The sequence below is a fragment of the Carassius auratus genome, chromosome 14, assembly GCF_003368295.1.
Source record: "Carassius auratus strain Wakin chromosome 14, ASM336829v1, whole genome shotgun sequence".
Classification (NCBI taxonomy): domain Eukaryota; kingdom Metazoa; phylum Chordata; class Actinopteri; order Cypriniformes; family Cyprinidae; genus Carassius; species Carassius auratus.
Window position 1 is genome coordinate 15783058 of NC_039256.1, and position 22072 is coordinate 15805129.

At 36.9% G+C, this 22072-nt stretch overlaps 2 protein-coding genes across 2 annotated transcripts; both read right to left on the bottom strand.

Moving 5' to 3' along the window:
• Nucleotides 1–6371: 6371 nt before the first annotated feature.
• LOC113113795 (protein farnesyltransferase/geranylgeranyltransferase type-1 subunit alpha-like) lies at nt 6372–16691 on the bottom strand. The gene is made up of 9 exons (XM_026280280.1): nt 16477–16691; nt 15408–15493; nt 14977–15091; nt 14454–14558; nt 13950–14076; nt 13719–13867; nt 12763–12825; nt 12206–12383; nt 6372–8247 (listed from the first exon to the last, which is right to left on the bottom strand). Exons 1-9 carry the CDS (start codon nt 16608–16610, stop codon nt 8080–8082), a joined length of 1125 nt encoding a protein of 374 aa, XP_026136065.1. The 5' UTR covers nt 16611–16691; the 3' UTR covers nt 6372–8079.
• Nucleotides 16692–17417: 726 nt separating this feature from the next.
• Nucleotides 17418–20854, bottom strand: LOC113114480 (glutathione S-transferase P-like). The gene is made up of 7 exons (XM_026281403.1): nt 20733–20854; nt 20233–20268; nt 18790–18896; nt 18547–18634; nt 18132–18235; nt 17884–17985; nt 17418–17789 (listed from the first exon to the last, which is right to left on the bottom strand). Coding segments are annotated over exons 1-7 (627 nt in total). The 5' UTR covers nt 20734–20854; the 3' UTR covers nt 17418–17600.
• Nucleotides 20855–22072: the final 1218 nt, after the last annotated feature.

Here is a 22072-nt window from a genome sequence, read left to right on the forward strand (position 1 = left end):
TTCTCAAAACAGAGCTTACAGAACTAGTTCACCCAAGCTCAACCTCATTTAGTTCCAGATGCAATTACAATGAAATGTAACAGAGACTTTTCAAGCTTTAAAATGGACACAACAACATCACAAAGCACCATAAAACATATGGTCTACAACAAGCCATATGGGCTATTTTTATCTGAATACCGCTTATGTCTTCTTTATGCTAAAACACTTCAGTCCCCATTCATTATAATTGCATGGGAAAGACTGAACAGAACGATTCTGCGTAAAGTGTATACTTCTCCTCTGTCAAGAGCAGATCTGGGTGTTGTCTGTTCTCCAGCGCAGACACTCACTGGCACATGGCAGCACCGGCAGATCTAAGAAATCCCAGGAGAAACAAACAGGAAGCCGGAGACACAGAAGTGCCAAAGAACTTAACAACAGTGCTCTCACCCTTCAAAATCAGGACGAGCAGCACGCACTCATCTGGAACAGGACACAAACTGGAAGCATGCATTAAAAGCAGAATTAAATGAACAGGCTTCAGTGTCTGGTGGCAAGAACACATCAGATGTTTTAGACATTTTTAGGGTGTGAAATGCAGTGCAAGATCAAGCTGATATGTGGATGCAGTTGGCTAAAACAAAACTCTGCCATAATGCTAAGGTTTTGTAAGGACACTGCAAGACTGTAAAGAAAGATTATTGGAGTATGTTTTACAAGAACATAATACTTAAAGGGTTGAAATGAAAATTCGTCCATCTTCTACTCACCCTCGAAGCATCCTAGATGTATGTGACTTTCTTCTTTCAGAATAATCCAATTTTACTTCGATGTGTTTTTTGTAATAATTTGTTATGTTTACTAGCAATAGTGAAAATTGTTTTGAGGTTAATCTCCCTAAATATTCCATGTTTCCAAGAATTCCTGTAAAGTTTCCAAAATTTCTTTGGAAATGTTCCAGCCTTTTGCAAACCTAGTCAGGGGTTTGTTCAAATCACTTACCCAAAGCAATAATAATACAGTAGTAATGCTTGACATAGCAAACACTACTAATTAAAGACCTAATCTTGTTTCCCTTGTTTTTAAACATGTCACATCTCAAGCAATGATGTGCAGTTTACCTTTGTTATTAACAAATTCACACTTTCAATAGCAGTAGCAATACTCCGTCCTTCCATGACACACACTCATTGGATTTGACAGCGCCAAGTCAACCAGAAGGTCAAGCCACAATGAAAGCAGAATGTATTTTATATTGATTAACTGCTTGGACTAATTATATTACAGCGACATGTGACAGAGCTCACACAGGAGGAAGAGAGGAGATGACTTGACTTCCATAATAAACATGAATCAGAGATATTTTATTCTGAATGCAAGACTACAGCTCTCCCCCAGTCCAGCAGCACCAAACAGAAATGAAGACTGTTTTCAAATACTCAGATGTTTAAGTCTCTGGTGTAAATAAAATGTACAGGTAGTTTAGCTTCTCAGTAAGATCTTGAATTTTACATGACATGCCCAAAATGGTGTTTTATATGCATTTTAAAGAAAATTAACTAAAAATGGAAAACAACCCCAAAATGAAAACAACCCTAGAAACCCTATATATATATATATATATATATATATATATATATATATATATATATATATATATATATATATATATATATATACTCACCTTAAGGATTATTAGGAACACCTGTTAATATTCTCACTAATGCAATTATCTTATCAACCAATCACATGGCAGTTGCTTCAATGCATTTAGGGGTGAATGTGAAAGAAAGCTTCCCATTCACCCCTAAGCAAGATCTAAGCAATTTTGATCATGGCATGGTTGTTGGTGCCAGACGGGCCGGTCTGAGTATTTCACAATCTGCTCAGTTACTGGGATTTTCATGCACAACCATTTCTAGGGTTTACAAAGAATGGTGTGAAAAGGGAAAAACATCCAGTATGCGGCAATCCTGTGAGCGTAAATGCCTTGTTGATGCTAGAGGTCCGAGGAGAATGGGCCAATTGATTCAAGCTGATAGAAGAGCAACTTTGACTGAAATAACCACTCGTTACAACCGAGGTATGCAGCAAAGCATTTGTGAAGCCACAACACACACAACCTTTAGGCAGATTGGCTACAACAGAAGAAGACCCCACCGGGTCCCACTCATCTCCACTACAAATAGGAAAAAGAGGCTACAATTTGGACAAGCTCACCAAAATTGTATAGTTGAAGACTGGAAAAATGTTGCCTGGTCTGATGAGTCTTGATTTCTGTTGAGACATTCAGATGGTAGAGTCAGAATTTGGCGTAAACAGAATGAGAACATGGATCCATCATGCCTTGGGCTGGTGGTGGTGGTGTAATGGTGTGGGGGATGTCTTCTTAGCACACTTTAGGCCCCTTAGTGCCAATTGGGCATCGTTCAAATGCCACGGCCTACCTGAGCATTGTTTCTGACCATGTCCATCCATTTATGACCACCATGTACCCATCCTCTGATGGCTACTTCCAGCAGGATAATGCACCATGTAACAAAGTTTGAATCATTTCAAATTGGTTTCTTGAACATGATAATGATTTCACTGTACTAAAATGGCCCCAAAGTCACCAGATCTCAACCCAATAGAGCATCTTTGGTATGTGATGGAACGGGAGCTTTGTGCCCTGGATGTGCATCCCACAAATCTCCATCAACTGCAAGATGCTATTCTATCAATACGGGCCAACATTTCTAAAGAATGCTTTCAGCACCTTGTTGAATCAATGCCACGTAGAATTCAGGCAGTTCTGAAGGCGAAAGGGGGTAAAACACAGTATTAGTATGGTGTTCCTAATAATCCTTTAGGTTAGTGTGTATATATATATATATAGATAGATAGATAGATAGATAGATACACACAAACACACAAAATGGTTATCTTAAGGCATAGACATAAATTTTGGGAATCGAACAACACTGGAGTCAATTTAACTTCCAACTGTATGGACAAAAACTAGTTCCATTGAAATGAGTTCCATTGCATTGCCAAAAACATTTCTTACTTTTTTACTGTTTCACAGAAGAAAGTCAGTCATACAGATTGTGAAGGTTTAGGAGTTAACAAAGACACATTTCAAATTGTTGCCTTAGCTATCTCTTTAAGATGCAAGTGTATCATAATAGCCCTGAATTACATCCAAAGGTACTCCACAAATGTTCACAGCTCCATCATAAAACTCATTCACGACAGACCAACAACAATTTGGCCTCCCATCCTCCCATTTCACTCTGTTGTTCATCTCCGTCTCGGATGAGCGGGGCTTTATGTTTTATTAGTATTCTCTCCCAGAGCTCGACAACAGATAAAGGTTTACCTGCCCACCAACAGCTGCATTTGATGCTTGAGATCTCATTCATGCACACACAGACATGGCTTTATGACGAACACCTTGTGAAGCAACTTTTACCCCAGTGTCGCCTAGCAACCATCATCTCCATTAAGTATCAAAGTTTAGTGTAAGGAGGACAAATAAAAATCATGTAGTTGCTTAGCTTACTAAGCACAAAGATTTTGAAAAATGGGGTGAAAAGGTATTTATGAATCCTTGGTGCACAGGGCAGGTGATGAGCCGTCCGACCTCTGGCGTCGCTGTATGTGTCGAGTTGCAGGTCTTGGCACAGGCTGCAATTAATAATGGATGGATGTTATTTACACGCGAAACAGCACAAGGCATTTCCTCCAGACCTCCTCTGATGAGTTTCTGCCTCATTAAGGATCACATTCCTGGCGTTTCTCGCAGGAACTCTTTAAAGCTGGCTGAGATGTGTCTCGCTTTCTGTCGTTCTCCATTCAGATGGCGTCTGTTCTGCTGCAGTCTATTGCCGGATGGAAAGGTTATGAAACAGAGCATGAAATTCAGCTGCACGTGTTGTCACCTCACACAAATGAGTGAAAAATCCTGTCATGGCATACATGCAAATTGAGGATTTACAGTATGGAATTGGTATTTGAACCACTGGGGTCTGAAGAGACACGATTAATGTGGATTTGTACTTCATTAAAGCTCTGTGCCCCTGCGGTCCCATGTCAGGTTCTGATAAAGGCTGTGTGGGACTCACGAGGGTGATGTATTTTATCTCGTTCCATCCAGCCCTGTTCAACCAAGGTTTTCATCTGCTGTAATGGATGCCTGTTTATCTGAATCTCACAAATGACACTATGTCTGCTGGAGTGGTTGGGAAGCTACAGTCGGTTCATTTTTATGCTTAACTATACAAAAGCCATGATGGGGCTTTAAATGACATGCTGCATACTATTCTTTTGAAAGAACGTATGGATGGAATATTAAATGTCTAGACCTATAACCTTCAATCCTAGTGGACTGTGTTGAACACAGAAGAAGATATTTTGAAGAATATTTGATCAATTTAAGTGTATTGGTTTGGTTTGACTTAAGCTACAATATATAGCTAACTACCTGTTCAAAGCTTGGATGTTAAATATTAACAAATGAGCTTGTAGCTTAGCAAACAATTTCACAATAGCTTCCACAATGCAATGCTACTGACCTGACTTGCCATTTCTAGCATGCCGAATGAACTGAAAGTGATATGTTGCACTTTCAGTCCATTTCACCAGATTTCTCTTTCAGGTCAATTGAGTATCAATCAGTTTTCAAAAATAAAGGCTTGTTGAAGTTAGCTTTATAGGTACTTTATTGCTATCCTAAACATGCAAAGTAATACGATCAAATGACAACAAAGCAGCATACAAATATGTAAAACGTTTGTTGTTGCATACAGTTTCACATACATGTATACATACATACATACATACACAGGTGCTGGTCATAAAATTAGAATATCATCCAAAAGTTGATTTCACTAATTCCATTCAAAAAGTAAAACTTGTATATTATATTCATTCATTACACACAGACTGATATTTTTCAAATGTTTATTTCTTTTAATTTTGATGATTATAACTGACAACTAAGGAAAATCCCAAATTCAGTATTTCAGAAAATTAGAATATTACTTAAGGCCAATACAAAGAAAGGATTTTTAGAAATGTCACCCAACTGAAAAGTATGAACATGAAAAGTATGAGCATGTACAGCACTCAATACTTAGTTGGGGCTCCTTTTGCCTGAATTACTGCAGCAATGCGGCGTGGCATGGAGTAGATCGACAGATTTTCAATTGGGTTAAGGTCAGGCGAGTTTGCTGGCCAATTAAGAACAGGGATACCATGGTCCTTAAATCAGATACTGAAAGCTTTGGCACTGTGTGCAGGTGACAAGTCCTGTTGGAAAATGAAATCTGCATCTCCATAAAGTTGGTCAGCAGGAAGCATGAAGTGCTCTAAAACTTCCCGGTATATGACTGCATTGACCTTTGACCTCAGGAAACATAGTGGACCAACACCAGCAGATGACATGACACCGCAAACCATCACTGACTGTGGAAACTCTACACTGGACCTCAAGCAACGTGGATTGTGTGCCTCTCCTCTCTTCCTCCAGACTCTGGGACCCTGATATCCAAAGGAAATGCAAAATTTACTTTCCTCAGAGAACATAACTTTGGACCACTCAGCAGCAGTCCAGTACTTTTTGAAGCGAGACACTTCTGATGCTGTCTGTTGTTCAAGAGTGGCTTGACACAAGGAATGCGACAGCTGAAACCCATGTCTTGCATACGTCTGTGCGTACTGGTTCTTGAAGCACTGACTCCAGCTGCAGTCCACTCTTTGTAAATCTCCCCCACATTTTTGAATGGGTTTTGTTTCACAGTCCCCTCCAGGCTGCTGTTATCCCTATTGCTTGTACACTTTTTTTTCTACCACACCTTCTCCTTCCCTTCGCCTCTCTATTAATGTGCTTGGACCAGAGCTCTGTGAACAGCCAGCCTCTTTTGCAATAAACTTTTGTGTCTTGCCCTCCTTGTGCAAGGTGTCAGTGGTCCTATTTGGACAACTGTCAAGTCAGTGGTCTTCCCCATGATTGTGTAGCCTACAGAACTAGACTGAGAGAACATTTAAAGGCTTTGCAGGTGTTTTGAGTTAATTAGCTGATTAGAGTGTGGCACCAGGTTTCTTCAATATTGAACCTTTTCACAATATTCTAATTTTCTGAGATACTGAATTTGGGATTTTCCTTAGTTGTCAGTTATAATCATCAAAATTTAAATAAATAAACATTTGAAATATATCAGTATGTGTGTAATGAATGAATATAATATACAAGTTTCACTTTTTGAATGGAATTAGTGAAATATACTTTTTGATGATAATCTAATTATATGAGCAGCACCTGTGTGTGTCTCTCTGTGTGTGTGTGTGTATATGTATATATATATATATATATCCTCATTCTGAACACAGCCATAAAAGTAACCAAGAAAAGGACAAACTTATAGTTTATTTAAAAAGACGGTTCTGATGTGATCAAAGCCCCGAAAAAGGAAATAAAACAGAATAGAAAAGGACAGAACAACATCTACACTTTTTAAAGACCAGACAGCAGGGGCCAAATCTAGCAGTAACCCACAAGTCAGTCACTGTCACGAGGGTAATAGCCATCACCGTCACTTGTTTCTGACATCTTGTCGAACACCAAAAATCATCCAGCTGCATCTAAACCTCATTCCTTTCAAGTTTGCCTGAGTGGAGATGCAGCAAAGTTCAAAGGAAAGTTACCTTTCGGTGAGCTCCCGTCCTGGGCTCTCTCTGCGTGATTTGGAAGGCATTGTTTTCTTCTTGTGGACGGTCAATGTCTAGAGCCTGTCTGCATCTGGAAATGAGATACAATCCTCTTTTCCCAATTATTTAATCTCAATTAAGCTCTAAAGCCTATGGTCTAAGCACATTCACCTACATGAACCGACTTTACTGCCCTTTTCTTTTCTGAATTTGCAGTGAAAATATTTTGGCAGAATTATTTCCTGTTTGTGTGACCACTGATTCAATGCAGCATTGTGAAACAAATTCATCACTGAGGCATTTTAACTTTAAACTGAGTCCATTATCAATAATAATGCTTCCTTTTTTTAATCAGCTATTTGGACTTTAATACTGACGCATTTCGCAATTATGACTTTGTTCTCTTTCTCTGATGTGCTCAATACTGTAATGTTCTAATGCTACAGCAGGAAGCTCTCATTGCCAGGGCTCTGCACCATAAACACTTCAGATCCTGCCACGGGGCTCTTCATCAGATGAGTGCCCTTGAACGAGGATCATTACCCCCTTGTACTTTAGGGAAGCTGTCCTGCTTTGACCCCAGTCTCTGCTAGCAGATGTCTGCTGAAGTCAGAGTAAATACAGCCTGTGCTTAGTAACAAAAAGGTGACTCATAATAGCAAACAGTAGCTTAAGTTAATGAAGTAGAAATATCCTTCACCGGAAGCTATAAAGGACAGACTTTCTCATACCTGTACTGTCCTGACAGCAAAGCAATGAGCTGTGGAGGCCTGTTTCTGTCACTGAATAAAACAATGTGAAAAAAAACATCATTTTCCAAAAGATTAAGTATAATATTGGTTAAGTATCTGCTAAAAATGGCATTGAAATCTGAAACCTGCCTCGAAATCAAACACTTTAGACAACACTTTTCTAGTAACAAGTCACTTTCAGATCCTATTTCAACCAGGAAATGTAAGACAAAGAAAAAAAACTCAATCAGATTAAGCATTATCTATTATTATTTCTGAACATACAAAAAAAAAAGCGTGTACAGTCACAGTCTGAGCAGGGTTTGGTAACACAGACCAGAAGATGCTTTGGCAAGTAAAGTTTGACTACACCTAAAACACGTCGGCAATGTATTCGCTTTGATAAATGACACTTTTAACCTCTGAAAACTTAGATGGTAGTCTAAAACATAAGTATGAGTGGTATGATTAACTGCCAGACTCCCGCAGTCCATTTAATTCACTGTACAGTTCCTTCTGAGCATGTTTAAGCATATGGCTACTTGAGTTTGACACCGTTCGGACTTACAAGCGCTGCTGTTAAAGCCTGCACACACAAGCACTCATACAAAGATAAAGAGTCTTTCATGTCTCAGAATCTCTCTGTCTAAGCATGTGTCCAGGCCTGCGTTTCTCCTCAAGGGTCACTGGCCTCCATGTCGGGCTGCTGGGATGAGGGAGGAGGTGGTGGGTCAGAGGAGGAAACAGGGTCACCTGAGCCATACGTGTTCTGCAGAGAGCGGGACACGTAATTCCAGTATTCCCTTCTAATGGTGTCCTTTTCCTCGGCCAAGAGCTTACAAAGCTAGAAAAAAAAACAAAGAGGTGTGAAAGAGTGAGAAAAATCAAGGCTCTTTTAATTGATGGAGATAGCAGAGATGATTCGGAGGGGAGAAATGGAAATGCATTCGGACAAGATAGAAAAAAAAAACCTGTGTATGGTAAACTCCAAGACATTGACTGAACACTGTACATATTTCAGACAGTGTAAAACAACGGGAGTGGAAGTCTAAATGCAGCTCTGACATTTTCCCATGTAAAGAGCGCCTGCGTACAGCAGTGAGACGGCCAGCTCCCTCTGAGCAGCAGTAAAAGCCAGTTCAGACCTTATGAAAGGAAATCTGCTGGTTACGCTCATCAATATTCTGCACTTCACAGTCTTACTAAAAGGTCAGCGGTCTGAGATCTCCAGCTCGACCTGCTGAGGAATTCTCTAGAAGCATGGGAGAAACAGGAGCAGGATCCTTTCTAGAATTGACCTATCGGTAACTGCCAAACCAGTTGAGTATCAGTTGCACAGGGAGCGAAACTCGGACATCTTTAGGTTTCAGCGCCATAGAGAATCACTGGAAGATCCAAAGCTTCCATGGGTTTGATGGGGTTTATGCTACAAAAATGGAAAAACGATGTGCTTGTAACATTGATTCAAGGTATCCTGAGAGGATGGAATTTATTTTATTGTAATCTTGTGCTTCAACAAGGTGGCTAAAACTACTAACGTTAAAGTTAGTCTATGCTACCGTACAAACATGAATAGCAAACTGTTCTCACGTCTTGTATAGTGAAGGTCAAAAACACTAACATTTCAGTGCCTCTCCATATTGAAATGGTTAAATGTAAATCACGGTATTGACCCGAATATGAGACCATGTTATTTCTTGGAAATACATTTGAAAAAACGCAGTCGTCTTATATTCAGGGTTTAGACTTTGACATGAAAATAATACACCCACAACAATAGGATGCAGCAAATACGCGTAAAACGAGTGTGCCAAGAAATACGTTATGTACTGTGTGTCGTAATGTTGTACGCGGATGAAAAAAGGACAAAGCTCGAGTTGTGACCGTCATGTTAGCCCGATTGGACCAAACTTCCTCTGTAATTGATTTCAAACCGTAAGATAGTACCCACATTTGAAGACAACTATAAGATTTCTACTGTTAATGAAATTTTGCTACTCTACTATGAGATGAATAGCCAAATTGTTCTATAATTCAGATGGGCTACCTGTTATTTTTATGGTATTATCAAAAAGTTTTTTTTATTTTATTTTTTATGTATTTTTTACAGTGCAAATGTCTTAAGATTTTAAAATCTAGATACAGTTACTTGAGAAGCAAAATAACAAAAGTAGAAACTAATCAAAATGAAGTGAGTTTATAATTTAAAAAAGAACAAATATCTTCCAATGTGCACAGAAAAATCTATTTTATTCATAGGTAAATACATTTTTGACCTCACTGGCAGATACGTGTTATTTTTGTAACAAATAAACTCATAACGCATACAACACACAAACTCACTTCATGTTGTTCAATTTTCCAAGACATTTTACATCTGTATCTGAAGAAATTGTATCTTGATTTATAGATGCAAAAACTAATACTAAGAAAAAAAAAAAATTCTAAAGCCATGTGAGGGTTCAATATAACAAGCCCCCAGAAACATTCTAGAACCATAAGGCATCCATCAATTATCTTCATTATATTATCAAATATCTTTTAGAATTATTCTAGTCAGCATTCAATTGTAGAAGCCATCCTAATATTATCATTATTTTATGTTATAACATTATTATTTTGTGGGAGGTTCACTGTAGGAGCCCTCAGAAACATTCAATAACCATTTGAGAGTTACAATAAATGATTTTCACCATGTGAGAGCTTCAATGCCCAATTCTACAGAAACAGTCTAGAATTATGTAAATTCCATTCCTCTACAACTGTGAGAACATTACTATAGATTTCTGTGGCTTAGGACTTACAATAAGGCATTTCCCATTATGAATTATGATAGAGTTATGATACATCAATCTCAGATTGTTTTGGTGAGACTGTCACATTTATATATGCCTAAATAAAGCAAACTAGGATGGGAATCTGCACCAGGTTATGAAACAAACACTCCAAATGAGCCAGGTGTAGAGATCACAATCAGGTCTAGAACGGTGCACCTCGCTGAATACCGTCCGTCCACCCTCCTTTACTTTACTCCTTTTTTTTTTGTCTTGGCACAAAATTATTGTTTTCATAACTATGGCCACTTTTCCTCTGAAAGCTTTCATATTCCTCATCTCATATGCGTGCGAGTCTGACTACAGCTGAAAGGTTGAAGTGGTTTTTTTAACACATAGACGTGGCCTCAATTTCAAAACAGAAAATCATTTTCAACTCCATCGTCATCATCACAGGATGAGAAACCCACAGCAAAGAAACCTCATTAACCTCAACAGACACAACATCCAAACGTTTGCGTTGGAAAACACAAGGCCTGTCACGGGGAAATACTCAGGAGGCGAATAATACTTTCTCGTTCCCGATTTTCCTTCCTTTATGGTAAGCTCTTTGACGTGCAGAGGCAGCCATGTTACGTTTTATATTCATTTTGTTTATTGGTATGGAACCACAGATCAATTATTAATTAACATCTATTAAAGTTGTGTTGAGATAATATTTAAAGGCAAGCGCTTTCAGCTAAAGACAGAACTCCGAAATCTCTAATTACCTTCATAACTGGATGTGGATGATGATGTCTATTTTTGTACAAACCACCAAACTGTGAAATATTCAACAGATTCTATGAAATATGGATATCTGTGAGTGAACCTACATACTAAAAGAGATGAAACATAATCACTACACCAAAGAATTAAACCACATATTCTTTATGAGAACGTGTGATACGGGCTAATGAAATATTTATGATAAAATAAAAAAAACTCCCAGTGTTTGATAATGCTATCCATAATAAAATGCTCATAACGGAGTTCACTTCTTACAGTAATGTTGCACATGGGCACATTATGTAAGTTTTGAGAAGTTTTACAACAGCAGTTCTTCTTCATTAATATGGTGATTAAATGATGATTTCAATCACAATAAATAGTGTTATTTACCTTAAAAAGCAGCTATTTATAGAAACTTCACAGTGACTATGTTTACATGCAGATTAATATCAGTGTTTGGTCGTACTATGATGTATGCATGATGTAAATGCATTATCATAACTGTGATATGACTGTATACAAGTGAGTAGCAGAGGAAAAAGTGTGCAGTTAATAATAATAATAAAAAAAAAAGCCATACAGGAATAGTTCATCCAAAAATGATAGTTTGCTGAACATTTACTCATCCTCAGGACAGATGTAGATGAGTTTGTTTCTTCAACAGAACAGACTTGGAGAAATATAGCATTACTTGCTCAGCAATGGATCCTCTGCAGTGAATGGGTGCCGTCAGAATTAGAGTCCAAACAGCTGAATAAACCACAAGTAATCCACTCCAGTCCAGTCCATCAATTAATGTCTTGTGAAGTGAAAAGCAGCATGTTTCACTGGAGGAAGCAATATTTTGGATAGAGCACTTGTATTTTAGCCCAATGCAAAGGTTTATGTTAAAAATGTCTTAATGATGGATTTGTTTCTTACAAACACTCAGCTTTTTACTTCACAAGACATTAATTGATGAACTGGAGTCGTTTGGATTATTATAATGTTTTTATCAGCTGTTTGGACTCTCATTCTGATGGCACCCATCCACTGCAGAGGATCCATTGGTGAGCAAGTGATGTAATGCTAAATTTCTCCAAATCTGTTCTGATGAAGAAACAAACACATCTACATCTTGGATGGTCTGAGAGTGAGTAAACTTTCAGCAAACTTTCCTTTGTAGCTAAACTATTTCTTTAATATATATGTTCATCTGAAAACAATCTTCATGTAAACATGGCTGCTGTTTTCTCTTTATGCAAACTCACAGCTCACCTCCAAAGCCTTGCTGAGTGTTTCTTGCTGGTCGTAGCTGGAGTTATTGGTCTCCAGGGCATCTTCGTAGAGGTCGACCAGGAAGGCGGTGAGATATGGAGAGCTACATGTGTCCTGGAGCTCTGTCAACTGCTCCAGCAGTCCAGGATACGAGCAGAGCCCACCATCCTGTAGGATCCTGAGCCACAGAACAGATGCTTTGAGACAAACCACAATACATGTGCAATGTTTCAATTCATGAATCGATTTTCCCAGTATTTTGATGTTTTTGCTCCCTCAGATTCCAGATTTTCAGATAGTTGTATCTCGGCCAAATATTGTCAGATCCTAATAAACCATACATCAATGGAAAGCTTTCAGGCGATGTATAAATCTTGATTTCGAAGAATTGACACTTAAGTTTTGTGGTCCAGGGTCATATATAGTCGATAAAACATTAATTCTGGTTCTTCAGTAAAAACTATGTTTTTATGCAATACATCAAGGTCTGTTAATGGAGAGAATCTGCCATCTGCTGGTTGACTTGGATGACTTCACACACTGTTTGCAACACTCACCCTTTTAAATAGTTCCAAGCGCTCTCGTTGTGAGGAGCTTTCTTTATTTGTTTCAGGGTGTACCTGAAGAGAGAAAGACAGAGAAAAAGGGAAAGAGTGGAGCTGAATGGTTTTATTTGGCCATATTTGCTTATCAAGTAACAAATAATAGTATTAATGTGTAAATTCTACTGAAACTGCTTCTTTAAAAGCAGGTGGAACCAGATAAACATTCACATGTTGCATGTAATGTCACATAACAAGCAACCACTCTAGTGTGCTCTTCAGATAAGCAGCTTTAGGGGATACATTTGCACAGCGCTTTGACTCTAATATCCTTATCATTTTATAGGTAATACATTTGTTAATTTTATAGAACTAGGCACTTCACTAGAACTAGACATTTCCATAAATTAGTTGTTACTTGTCATCTCAAAATTATTTTCTCTGGCAATTCTGAGATTATATCTCACAATTCGGACTCTTTTTCTTTCAATTAATAAGTATAAATTCAGTGCAATATAAACTTGCAATTCTGAGACAAAAAAGTCAGAATTGTGACATAATAACTTTGCAAGAGGATAAAGTCTGAATTGTGATATAATTGTGATGTTATTTCTATTCCATGGCAAAAAAAAAAATGTTTATGTTAATTTGGAGAAAAAAGATAAACTTGGAATTGTGAATAAAAATCTGAATATTAAATTTTTTATTAAGTTTATATATTGCAATTATGGCATTTTCCCCTTTTAATTATGAGAAAAAAAAATCTAAACTGTGTGATTGAAAGAAAGTTTTATAAATGCATAAAGCATAACTTCAAAATCCTGAGTAATATGACACACAAATAAAAACAAAGAATTCATTCAATACCATTTTTATAACTTTATGTGATCATTTCTATTTTTGCTAAGTATTTGGGTTCTGCAGTTTATCTTTGAGCAAAGAAAGCTGTTTTGGTAAGGAATGAGACTCACTGCACTTCTCTGTCGAGGATGGCAGGGTCAGAGTATCCGCTGGTGTGACTAATGACAAAGTGTCTCTGATTCCAAGCAGAGTTATTCCTCACGTCCTCCTCTAACAGTTCCTCCACATACTCCAGCTCTCCATCCCACAGCTTATACTCCTGGGACACACAGAGACAGACCATGAACACACTTGCAGATCAGCAAACCGTCACACACACCACACCGGACCTGGATCTGTACCTGGATGACCCACTGTCTGTGCTGCCATGCGTGGTAGTTCTTGGCATCTTGACTAAGAATTTCTGCCACGAACTGCAGCTCTTCAGACGGGTCCTTCAGCCACTCCACCACCATCCGCCTGTGATGCCTGTATATTTGAAAAAAAAAAATGTTTAATAATAATAATAATAATAACCAAGAATGCTTGGTTTACTATGTACTTTAAAAATGGCTGTTTTAGTATCAATGTGATAAAAATGTGTCTATATAGCTTTTAATGTTCATTTTTATTCCTTGTGTGTTCGGCAAATAAAGCTCTTTCTGATTCTGATTTAATTTTAGTTAACAATAACAAACCTGCTTTGAAACACTTTCACTCAGAAATTGCCAGTACATTTCCCAAATAATTACAAAGAAACTACAAGTAACACACTGAATTAAATGTGACATTTTAAAGCAGAAAGACACAAATGTTGACTTTTACTCCAACTCCAAATTTGCACCAATAGGTTGCGATGGACTTACCAGACTTGGTAGTTCTTCGGCTGATCCTCTATGATGGCTGTGATATACCTCATCTCTTCTCTCAGGTCTTTATCTAGAGCCTGCAGTAAAACTCTCCTGTAGTGCCTGTAGACATCAAACACCACACTTTAATGTAGGATCCAAGTGACTTGCACTGACTTTGTAGCTTTTTGCGGACCAAAGCAACCAGAAGGCTTGCTGATGATTAAATCTGTAGCCACTGCAGACTTAATGTAAGTAAAGACATTTACAATGTTAAAAAGTTCCATTTTTCAAAGAATTCTAGAAAAAGGAATCACATTGATAAAAATAATAAATAAGCAGAAAATCTGTATATTAGAATGATTTCTGAAGAATCATGGGACACTGAAGACTGTAGTAATGATGCGGAATATTAAGCTTTGCATCACAGGAAAAAATTACTGTATTAAAATAGATTGGATAGTTTGAATAGTAGTGTTGCATATGGTACCTAAGATATTCCCATTTAGATGTTCATTTAAATATCTGCTATCTATCTCACCATACTGTGTAATTTGCAGCATTGAGGTCGATGGCTTCAGCGGTCAAAGCAAACGCTCTCTCACTCTTCTCATCGTTCTTCAGGAGTGCTCTGAACATGTCAAACACATCTGTAACTGCAGATGAAAAGACAAACATGTTCAGCAACTGATTATATACAGCAAGTAAACAAACCCTGACAGCATGATTGGGTCTGGTATTGCACTGAAATGGTTTATTTTGTGATAATTGCAGCAGACTGAACATTATCCTATTAATTGCCTGATTTTATATCAAATGAATGAGCATAAAACAGAGCAATGAGATACAGACAAACCGATAGGATTTGAGATTGTTCTACCATGTCATGTGAGGAGAAAAGTGATATTAGAGACATGAAAGAAATTAGAAATGAATGGCCTGATTAATTGATTGGTTGAACAAGACACTTGCATTTTTCTGAATAAGCTATTTTAACGACAGGGTTGGGTCCATCATCCTGAGGAACGGGTTCTAGATCGGCCCACTCTTTTCTGTCCCTAAAACAGAAAAACAAGCACATTAGGTGACAATGACAGTTTAGTTAAATGGCTCAGTCATTTCACCAAGACTTCAAATGAAAATGAACCCGTTTTAAACCAATAAAACCAAGTTTCTAGTGCTCAAACAAGTGATTTAGTTCATATGCATCTTTTGAATGTGATATCACTCGAGATGACAGCATTAAACCACACAGTCAACAAAATAAATCAATGAATCAAAGTAAAAGGTTCATATGAATCTCTTAATTCTCAGTTCATTTCAATCAAACAGAAAATGGTAGCTAGCATCTAGAACAGCACTGATGGCATAATGTTCTAGAATCATTTTATGTGACTCAAACACTTTAAATGAATGAGTCAATGAATCAATGAAGAAAAATGACCTTCAGAAAACACCTACCTGGTTGTACCTGGTAATTTAGGATTAAACAGACTTTTACAGTCCTGATCAGGATTTAAAAGACACATTTAGCCCAAAAAATACTGCCATAAGAAAACATCTAGTCTAGTGTTGACTTTGAGATGAAAAAGACTCCTTTAGTTCTGCTCTGGATTGCACAGATTGTTTACATCCCGATCAATTCTCTTGATCCAGTTCAAATGAATCATTCTGACCTATTGATTCAGCTCACGTGATTCACTCTGGGAGCTAACATCAAAAACACATCTGTAGCGATTATAGACTAGTCACTAGAATATTAACAAAGGATTACACTACTAACTAAAGCGTATTCACGATTTAAAGCACTTTAAATTCGGATCGCTGCTGATTCAGTTCACGTGAATCACTCATAACGAAACTAATACAGCTGATTGTGAATTGCTACTTCTACGTGCGAGCCAGATGACATCTAAAACGTTATTAAAAGCCGATGTCCCACATAACGCTAAGGAGAATAACTAAACATCTCTTAATAATGAAGGGATTAACCGCACACACTCATTCACAGTCATCATGCTAAGCTAGCTGCTAAACTCACTTGTAGAAGATATAACCTCCTTTCACAGGCTCCTCATATTCCATCTCCACCTCCTCTGCAGTGTTCTCCTCTTCTACTCCGTCCTCCACCAAATTCTCCGCCACGGAGTAGGAAATTTCTTCAACAGAAGACATTGTTTAAACTGCACCTGGCTAACTGTGCATACGGCTGTGGGAGATGACAGATGTGTGCGTGAAGGCAGAGACGCGACTGATCGAGAACGCTTTCAAAATAAAAGCCTGTCAAAGTCTAGCAGTACAGAAACAGGACAGGACCAGGCAGAAATAATGCTGAAAACAGGTGTATGTGTATGTATGCACGTACGGATATTTGCGATTATTAATTTTTATATTAAATATAATTCCTGTTGTTTTTCCCTTTATTTGTATTATTTACTTTATATTTATTTAAATTTTTTATTCATTTCCCTACACACACACACACACGCACACACACACACACACACACACACACACATGTACACATATAAATTAGACTAAATACATAAGTATACAGATCAAAATGTATTATAAAGTATACATAAATATGTATCATGTATATATATATATATATATATATATATATATATATATATATATATATATATATATATATATATATATACAGAAAATATTTTAATTAAAATAATAGGGAAAATGAATAAAATAAAAAAAGAAGAAATAATGGTAAAGAATTTATATATAAAACATGATTTAAACTTGGCAATTATTCACCAGACTCAGATCAACAAACGCTCAGCATTTTTTTAATATTCATAAATAGAGTATATTCTAAAGATTCTAATTTAAATAAAGAAACTATAGAAATGTTATACTTCAAAATTATTAAAAACTGAAATTGTTATTTTATTAATGCAATGTAAACATGTTTCAAATATAGGCAGCATAAAGATGTTCTTTAAAGCAGCACTGAAGCCATTCTGGATGTTTACTTTTTTTTATTCATAATAATTGATACATGGATTCAAAAACAGTTAAACATACAAAATAGACATTCATACAAAGACTTGAGAACTTTTGCTAATCACAGATCACCAGTTAAGGCCTTTTAACAGCAAGTGCCATTGTTTGTAAGTGACTGCAGCAAGTGAATGTTCTGCTGAATTACTGCTTCCCATTGCCATTGATGGGAAGCTTCTTGAAGCTTTCACACTCCAGGAGGGCTTTGATTTTGGGCCGGGCAGCAATCTTATCTACATAGCTCTTGAGAGTTGGGAAGGAGTCCAGAAGGGTAGAGCAAAGGACTTTATTGTTCAGCATAAGGTCAAACAGGTTGTAGTCCGCAAATGAGATCTGTGAGGAGATTTGAAAAATGGGTGACAGTCAGAATTAAGCATGTACTAGATTACATCTGTTGCTTTTCTGGTGTTTGTGCTGGATTTCTCACCTGATCACCAACTAGGAATCCAGATTTGCTTTTGGACAGAATACATTCAAATGGTTTGAGGTGGTTGGGCAGATCTTTGCAGTAAGCTTCCTTACCAGTCTCCTAAAGATAGGGACACAATAAAAATAGAAAAGAATGAACTAATGTCTTGAGTAATATTACAAAAAAACAAAAACCAGGATGTATGAAATATGACAAAAATTAATAACTTGTACTCAGACTAGATTTACAGTCACATCGGTACTTACATATTCCTGGTAGATCAGTTTGATGTATTTTTGGCGAAGATCTTCAACTGCATCGTTCATCATGTCAATAAGAGAAGCCTCACAGTCGTTTTTTCCATATGCACCTGAATGTGTGAAAGAATAGTGTAAAAGGCAGTTCTGTGTATACTGTAAATTGCACACAATTTAAAAAAAGATTCCATTGGGGAAGGATTTTGACAAAAAGAATATGTTGGTGGATCTTCTTATATTTAAAATTCGTTGGTCATCCTGGAACTGGAATGAACAGTCTAGTCCCATCGACTTGAAACATGATAAAAACTTCTTCTCCCAACATTGGGCCTTTATTAGGATTTCATGGAGCAGGTGGTCATTACAAAACAAACTAAGAATGCTTGATTTGATTTTAAGTATGCATTAAAATGGTGATTGTTACCGTGTTTGCGACCCACATGCCTTAAAATGGCATTGGACTGATACAGGACCAGGTCACCATCTTCAAATTTAGGCAACTGTCCAAAGAGCTAAAACAAAATAAATAAATAAAAACATGTAAGGGAAGGAATGCAGCTTAAACTTAATTAAACCATGCATAGATTCAGTTTAAAAACTAGAAAAAAGTATAGTAATAAAAACTGTGGGGGCGTGTGTGTGTGTGTGGGGGGGGGGGGTAACTCACATAGCTGGCTTTCTTATCACCCTTCATCCACTCCTCTCTGGTCACCAGGTTCTCCTTCAACTGCTGCTCCTTGTCTGCCAGAAGCATCTTCAAGGCACCACATCTGCCTGTGAGATGCACATGTCAACAGCTTTCTACAATCCTCTTAAGTGTGCTTTCACATGCATTAACACAAACACTCAGGTTATGGCCAACAAAGGATTTTTTTTTTTCAGTTTGTTCACTGCCATTCCTCCCAATCTAGGACAAATGTCTTCAGACAATTGTCTCATTTTGATTGGACAACCAAGAGCTGGCTGACTTGAGAGAACATGCAGGCTGCCAAAGATTAGCAGTGGAGCGAAGAATATTTAGCTTTTTATTCTCTGAACAGAGAGGTTATTGTGCATGGCTTTACTAAAATAACAGAGAGAACCGAAGATAACAACTGTAGGAATGTTCTCAGAACTTCGGATAACGTTCTGAAAATTTCTCTCAAAGTTACGAGCAAACATTCTTCCAGTAACATTACTGGAACATTTGTTCAAAGTTATCTGCTCTTTAATAACACACTCAAAACATTAGCACAAAAACATATTTATACATGGTTCATGGAACTAAACATTTTAGTTAGACTTTCATCTAAAGTTTTCATTAATAATTAATCTTAAGACTTCTTTCTGAATGTTCAAAAAAACGATAAAAATTGACATAAAATAATTAGTAATTTATAAAATGGCAACTTTTGTTAGTTGTTAGTAAATTTAGCTATATTATAATTAAAACAAATCGTAATAAATTATAATGTTCTCTTAACATTTGTATAACCACAAAAAAAATAAAAAAATAAAAATATATATATATATATATATATAAAATGTTTTTTAACATTCCCTATGGAGCCTCTAAATAGACATTGAGGTGAAAAAAGAAATAATAAAAAGAGAGAGAGAGAGAGAAAAAAAAAGAAATCGGGGGTCATTGGACAAATTTGGGGTGGGAATTTTAAAATAAAGTTTTTGCGTTCCCTTGCTTAACTTTTTTGGTCCCTTGAGAGACTTTGCAATTCCTCTCAAAAGATATTTGGTTGCAAATAATATTTGTGTCCTCTGCAAAACTAGTTGAGATCAGATAACACTTCGTGTTTACTTTGCAGCTTGTATGTTAGTGGTTCATAAAGCTTGTACGTTCACAATGGAGTGGATCGTAGATATTTATTTTAAACTAGGACTCAAGTTCAAATAGTCATCTTTGCTTAAAGTTTAAGGCACGGTTTGGGAACATTCTAAAATGCTTAATGTGGCTTAACTATAACAGAGGCCAAATTCAGTATTAATAAATACTATTCATACTAATAAGAATTGTATTATTAATAACCTTATTAATAGCATTACTATCAGTAAAGCAGATAGCCATGAAAGACAATATAAAGACAATATTACAGAATCAGCCTTTCATACAAACCTTTGATCGGAAAATACGTCAGTGTGTAGGGAGCCACTGTAAAAAAGTAAAACAGGAAAACAATTAAGAGAGGAACTGGAGAACACTTAAAAGAGCAAGTAATCAGCGATTGTAACATCCACAGCATCTAGACCGCCCATGTCTTCTAATGAATGCACGAGCATTTGCAGTAAGTTACATGACATATGCTTTAATTCATGCATATACAGTGAAGTACTCCAAACTAGTCATGGAATCTCATGCAAAACATTAGACATAAGAATATCGCATATTGCAGTGTTAAAACATATGTCGTTCGGTTTGGATATGCATGCATTTGGACTCTAGCTGCCCATTATTTAATACAAGCTGAAGCTCTAGGAATATCTTCAGACACAGTACTGTTGAGTGCAACGACGCCGTGAATCAATTGTTACAGAAGCACAATACAATTGCTTGCAAGCAATACATCCAACATAACTTACATCTAATGAACCATCACACATACTTAAGGTACTTACTCTCGTAGAATAGAGTGGGTAGTGAAGGCTGAGTGTTTCAGACAATGTGTGAGCAGCTCCTGAAGTGAAGTGCAGAAGATCTCTCGACGCTCCCTTTATAAACCTTGAAGTTTTTTGATGAGTCATCATGCACTCGCCCTCACAGAAGGCAAAGCTCCAACTATTACTGCATTCATGATGACAACACTCATAAACATACATGATTGATTGCCAGTGAGTCCTTTGTGATGTTACTGTACACGCAACTTTAAAAAGGATATTGATGATGTTTAAATGATAGCAGACATTTAGAATTATGTTTTGGTTAATTAAGCGTCTGAACTTTTTATAAATAAAAAGCCTAATAGTAAAGTTGGAAATGATGCGAAATGTTAGTCATTGAGGGACTAACAGTTAGCTTACATGATATGCTTGTTTTTATGTCATATACTAACCTAGTTTGACAAGTATTTATGATTGCATTGGTCTTTTACAGAGTCACTTCCATTTTACACAGATGGCCAAACAGCTGTTTAACATTAACTGTCACTCACATTTTTGAAGATAGACTTGAATGTGCATGATACAAACCCACATTTTTATAATTCATGACTGAAAACATTTTGTTACATGATTTTGATGTACCATTTACATGGTAATGCAATGTCAAAATGAAAAATTTTGAGATTTTAAGTTTTCGGTTGATATATAATTTCTGATGATTTCTACAATGTGATAGAGAAAAAGGCAAAGGTCAAAACTCCTGTATAATGTAGATTTTTGAGGGTACACTCTTATCTTTTACTTTTCCTACATTTTTTACAAAAAACATTGGTACAATTAATATTTGGGAGTCTTAGACCTTTCCAACGATATATAGTTTGTCAAGATTAGATTAGATTTAATTGCAATATAGTGAAGTAAATGTAGGCGTCCCGTTAACAGGACAGGGTGACAGTTAAAGGGTTAACACACACATACACAGATGCAGGAAAAGAATAGTGAGAGAGAGATGCTTTATGTTATTTTTTGTATTGCAGTGACAATCAGTGCATATTTTTGTTTATCTCAGAGGAACTTACTTAGATTAGAGATTACTTAGTGTAACCATCCAGATGTAAACAAACTACACTGCATCATAAGAGCTGTATACGGACCAGTAAACTTCTACAGATTGCAGATTTTCGGTCAAATCCGGGAGTATACTGCCTAATATGTACCAATTGAGTACTGTGTTTGGCTCTGCAGTCTACAGAGTTCATTCTGAGTCTGGTAGAACAAGACTGCTGGAGTCTTGCAAACTAAGCTGTTAAACTCACTTGTAGAAGATGGAGTGAAGTCATTAAAACTACTCTTAGCTG

What these genes read in the sequence shown, in the direction of transcription:
- LOC113113795 (XM_026280280.1), bottom strand. Translation starts at nt 16,610, where the DNA reads ATGTCTTCTGTTGAAGAAATTTCCTACTCCGTGGCGGAGAATTTGGTG. An exon ending in ACAGACAGTGGGTCATCCAG is followed by an intron (nt 13,868 to 13,949) that starts GTACAGATCCAG and finishes TGTGTGTCCCAG; the next exon opens with GAGTATAAGCTGTGGGATGG. An exon ending in ATCCTCGACAGAGAAGTGCA is followed by an intron (nt 12,826 to 13,718) that starts GTGAGTCTCATT and finishes TTCTCTCTTCAG; the next exon opens with GTACACCCTGAAACAAATAA.
- LOC113114480 (XM_026281403.1), bottom strand. An exon ending in GACGTATTTTCCGATCAAAG is followed by an intron (nt 18,897 to 20,232) that starts GTTTGTATGAAA and finishes TGCATCTCACAG; the next exon opens with GCAGATGTGGTGCCTTGAAG. An exon ending in GTGATAAGAAAGCCAGCTAT is followed by an intron (nt 18,635 to 18,789) that starts GTGAGTTACCCC and finishes ATTTTGTTTTAG; the next exon opens with CTCTTTGGACAGTTGCCTAA.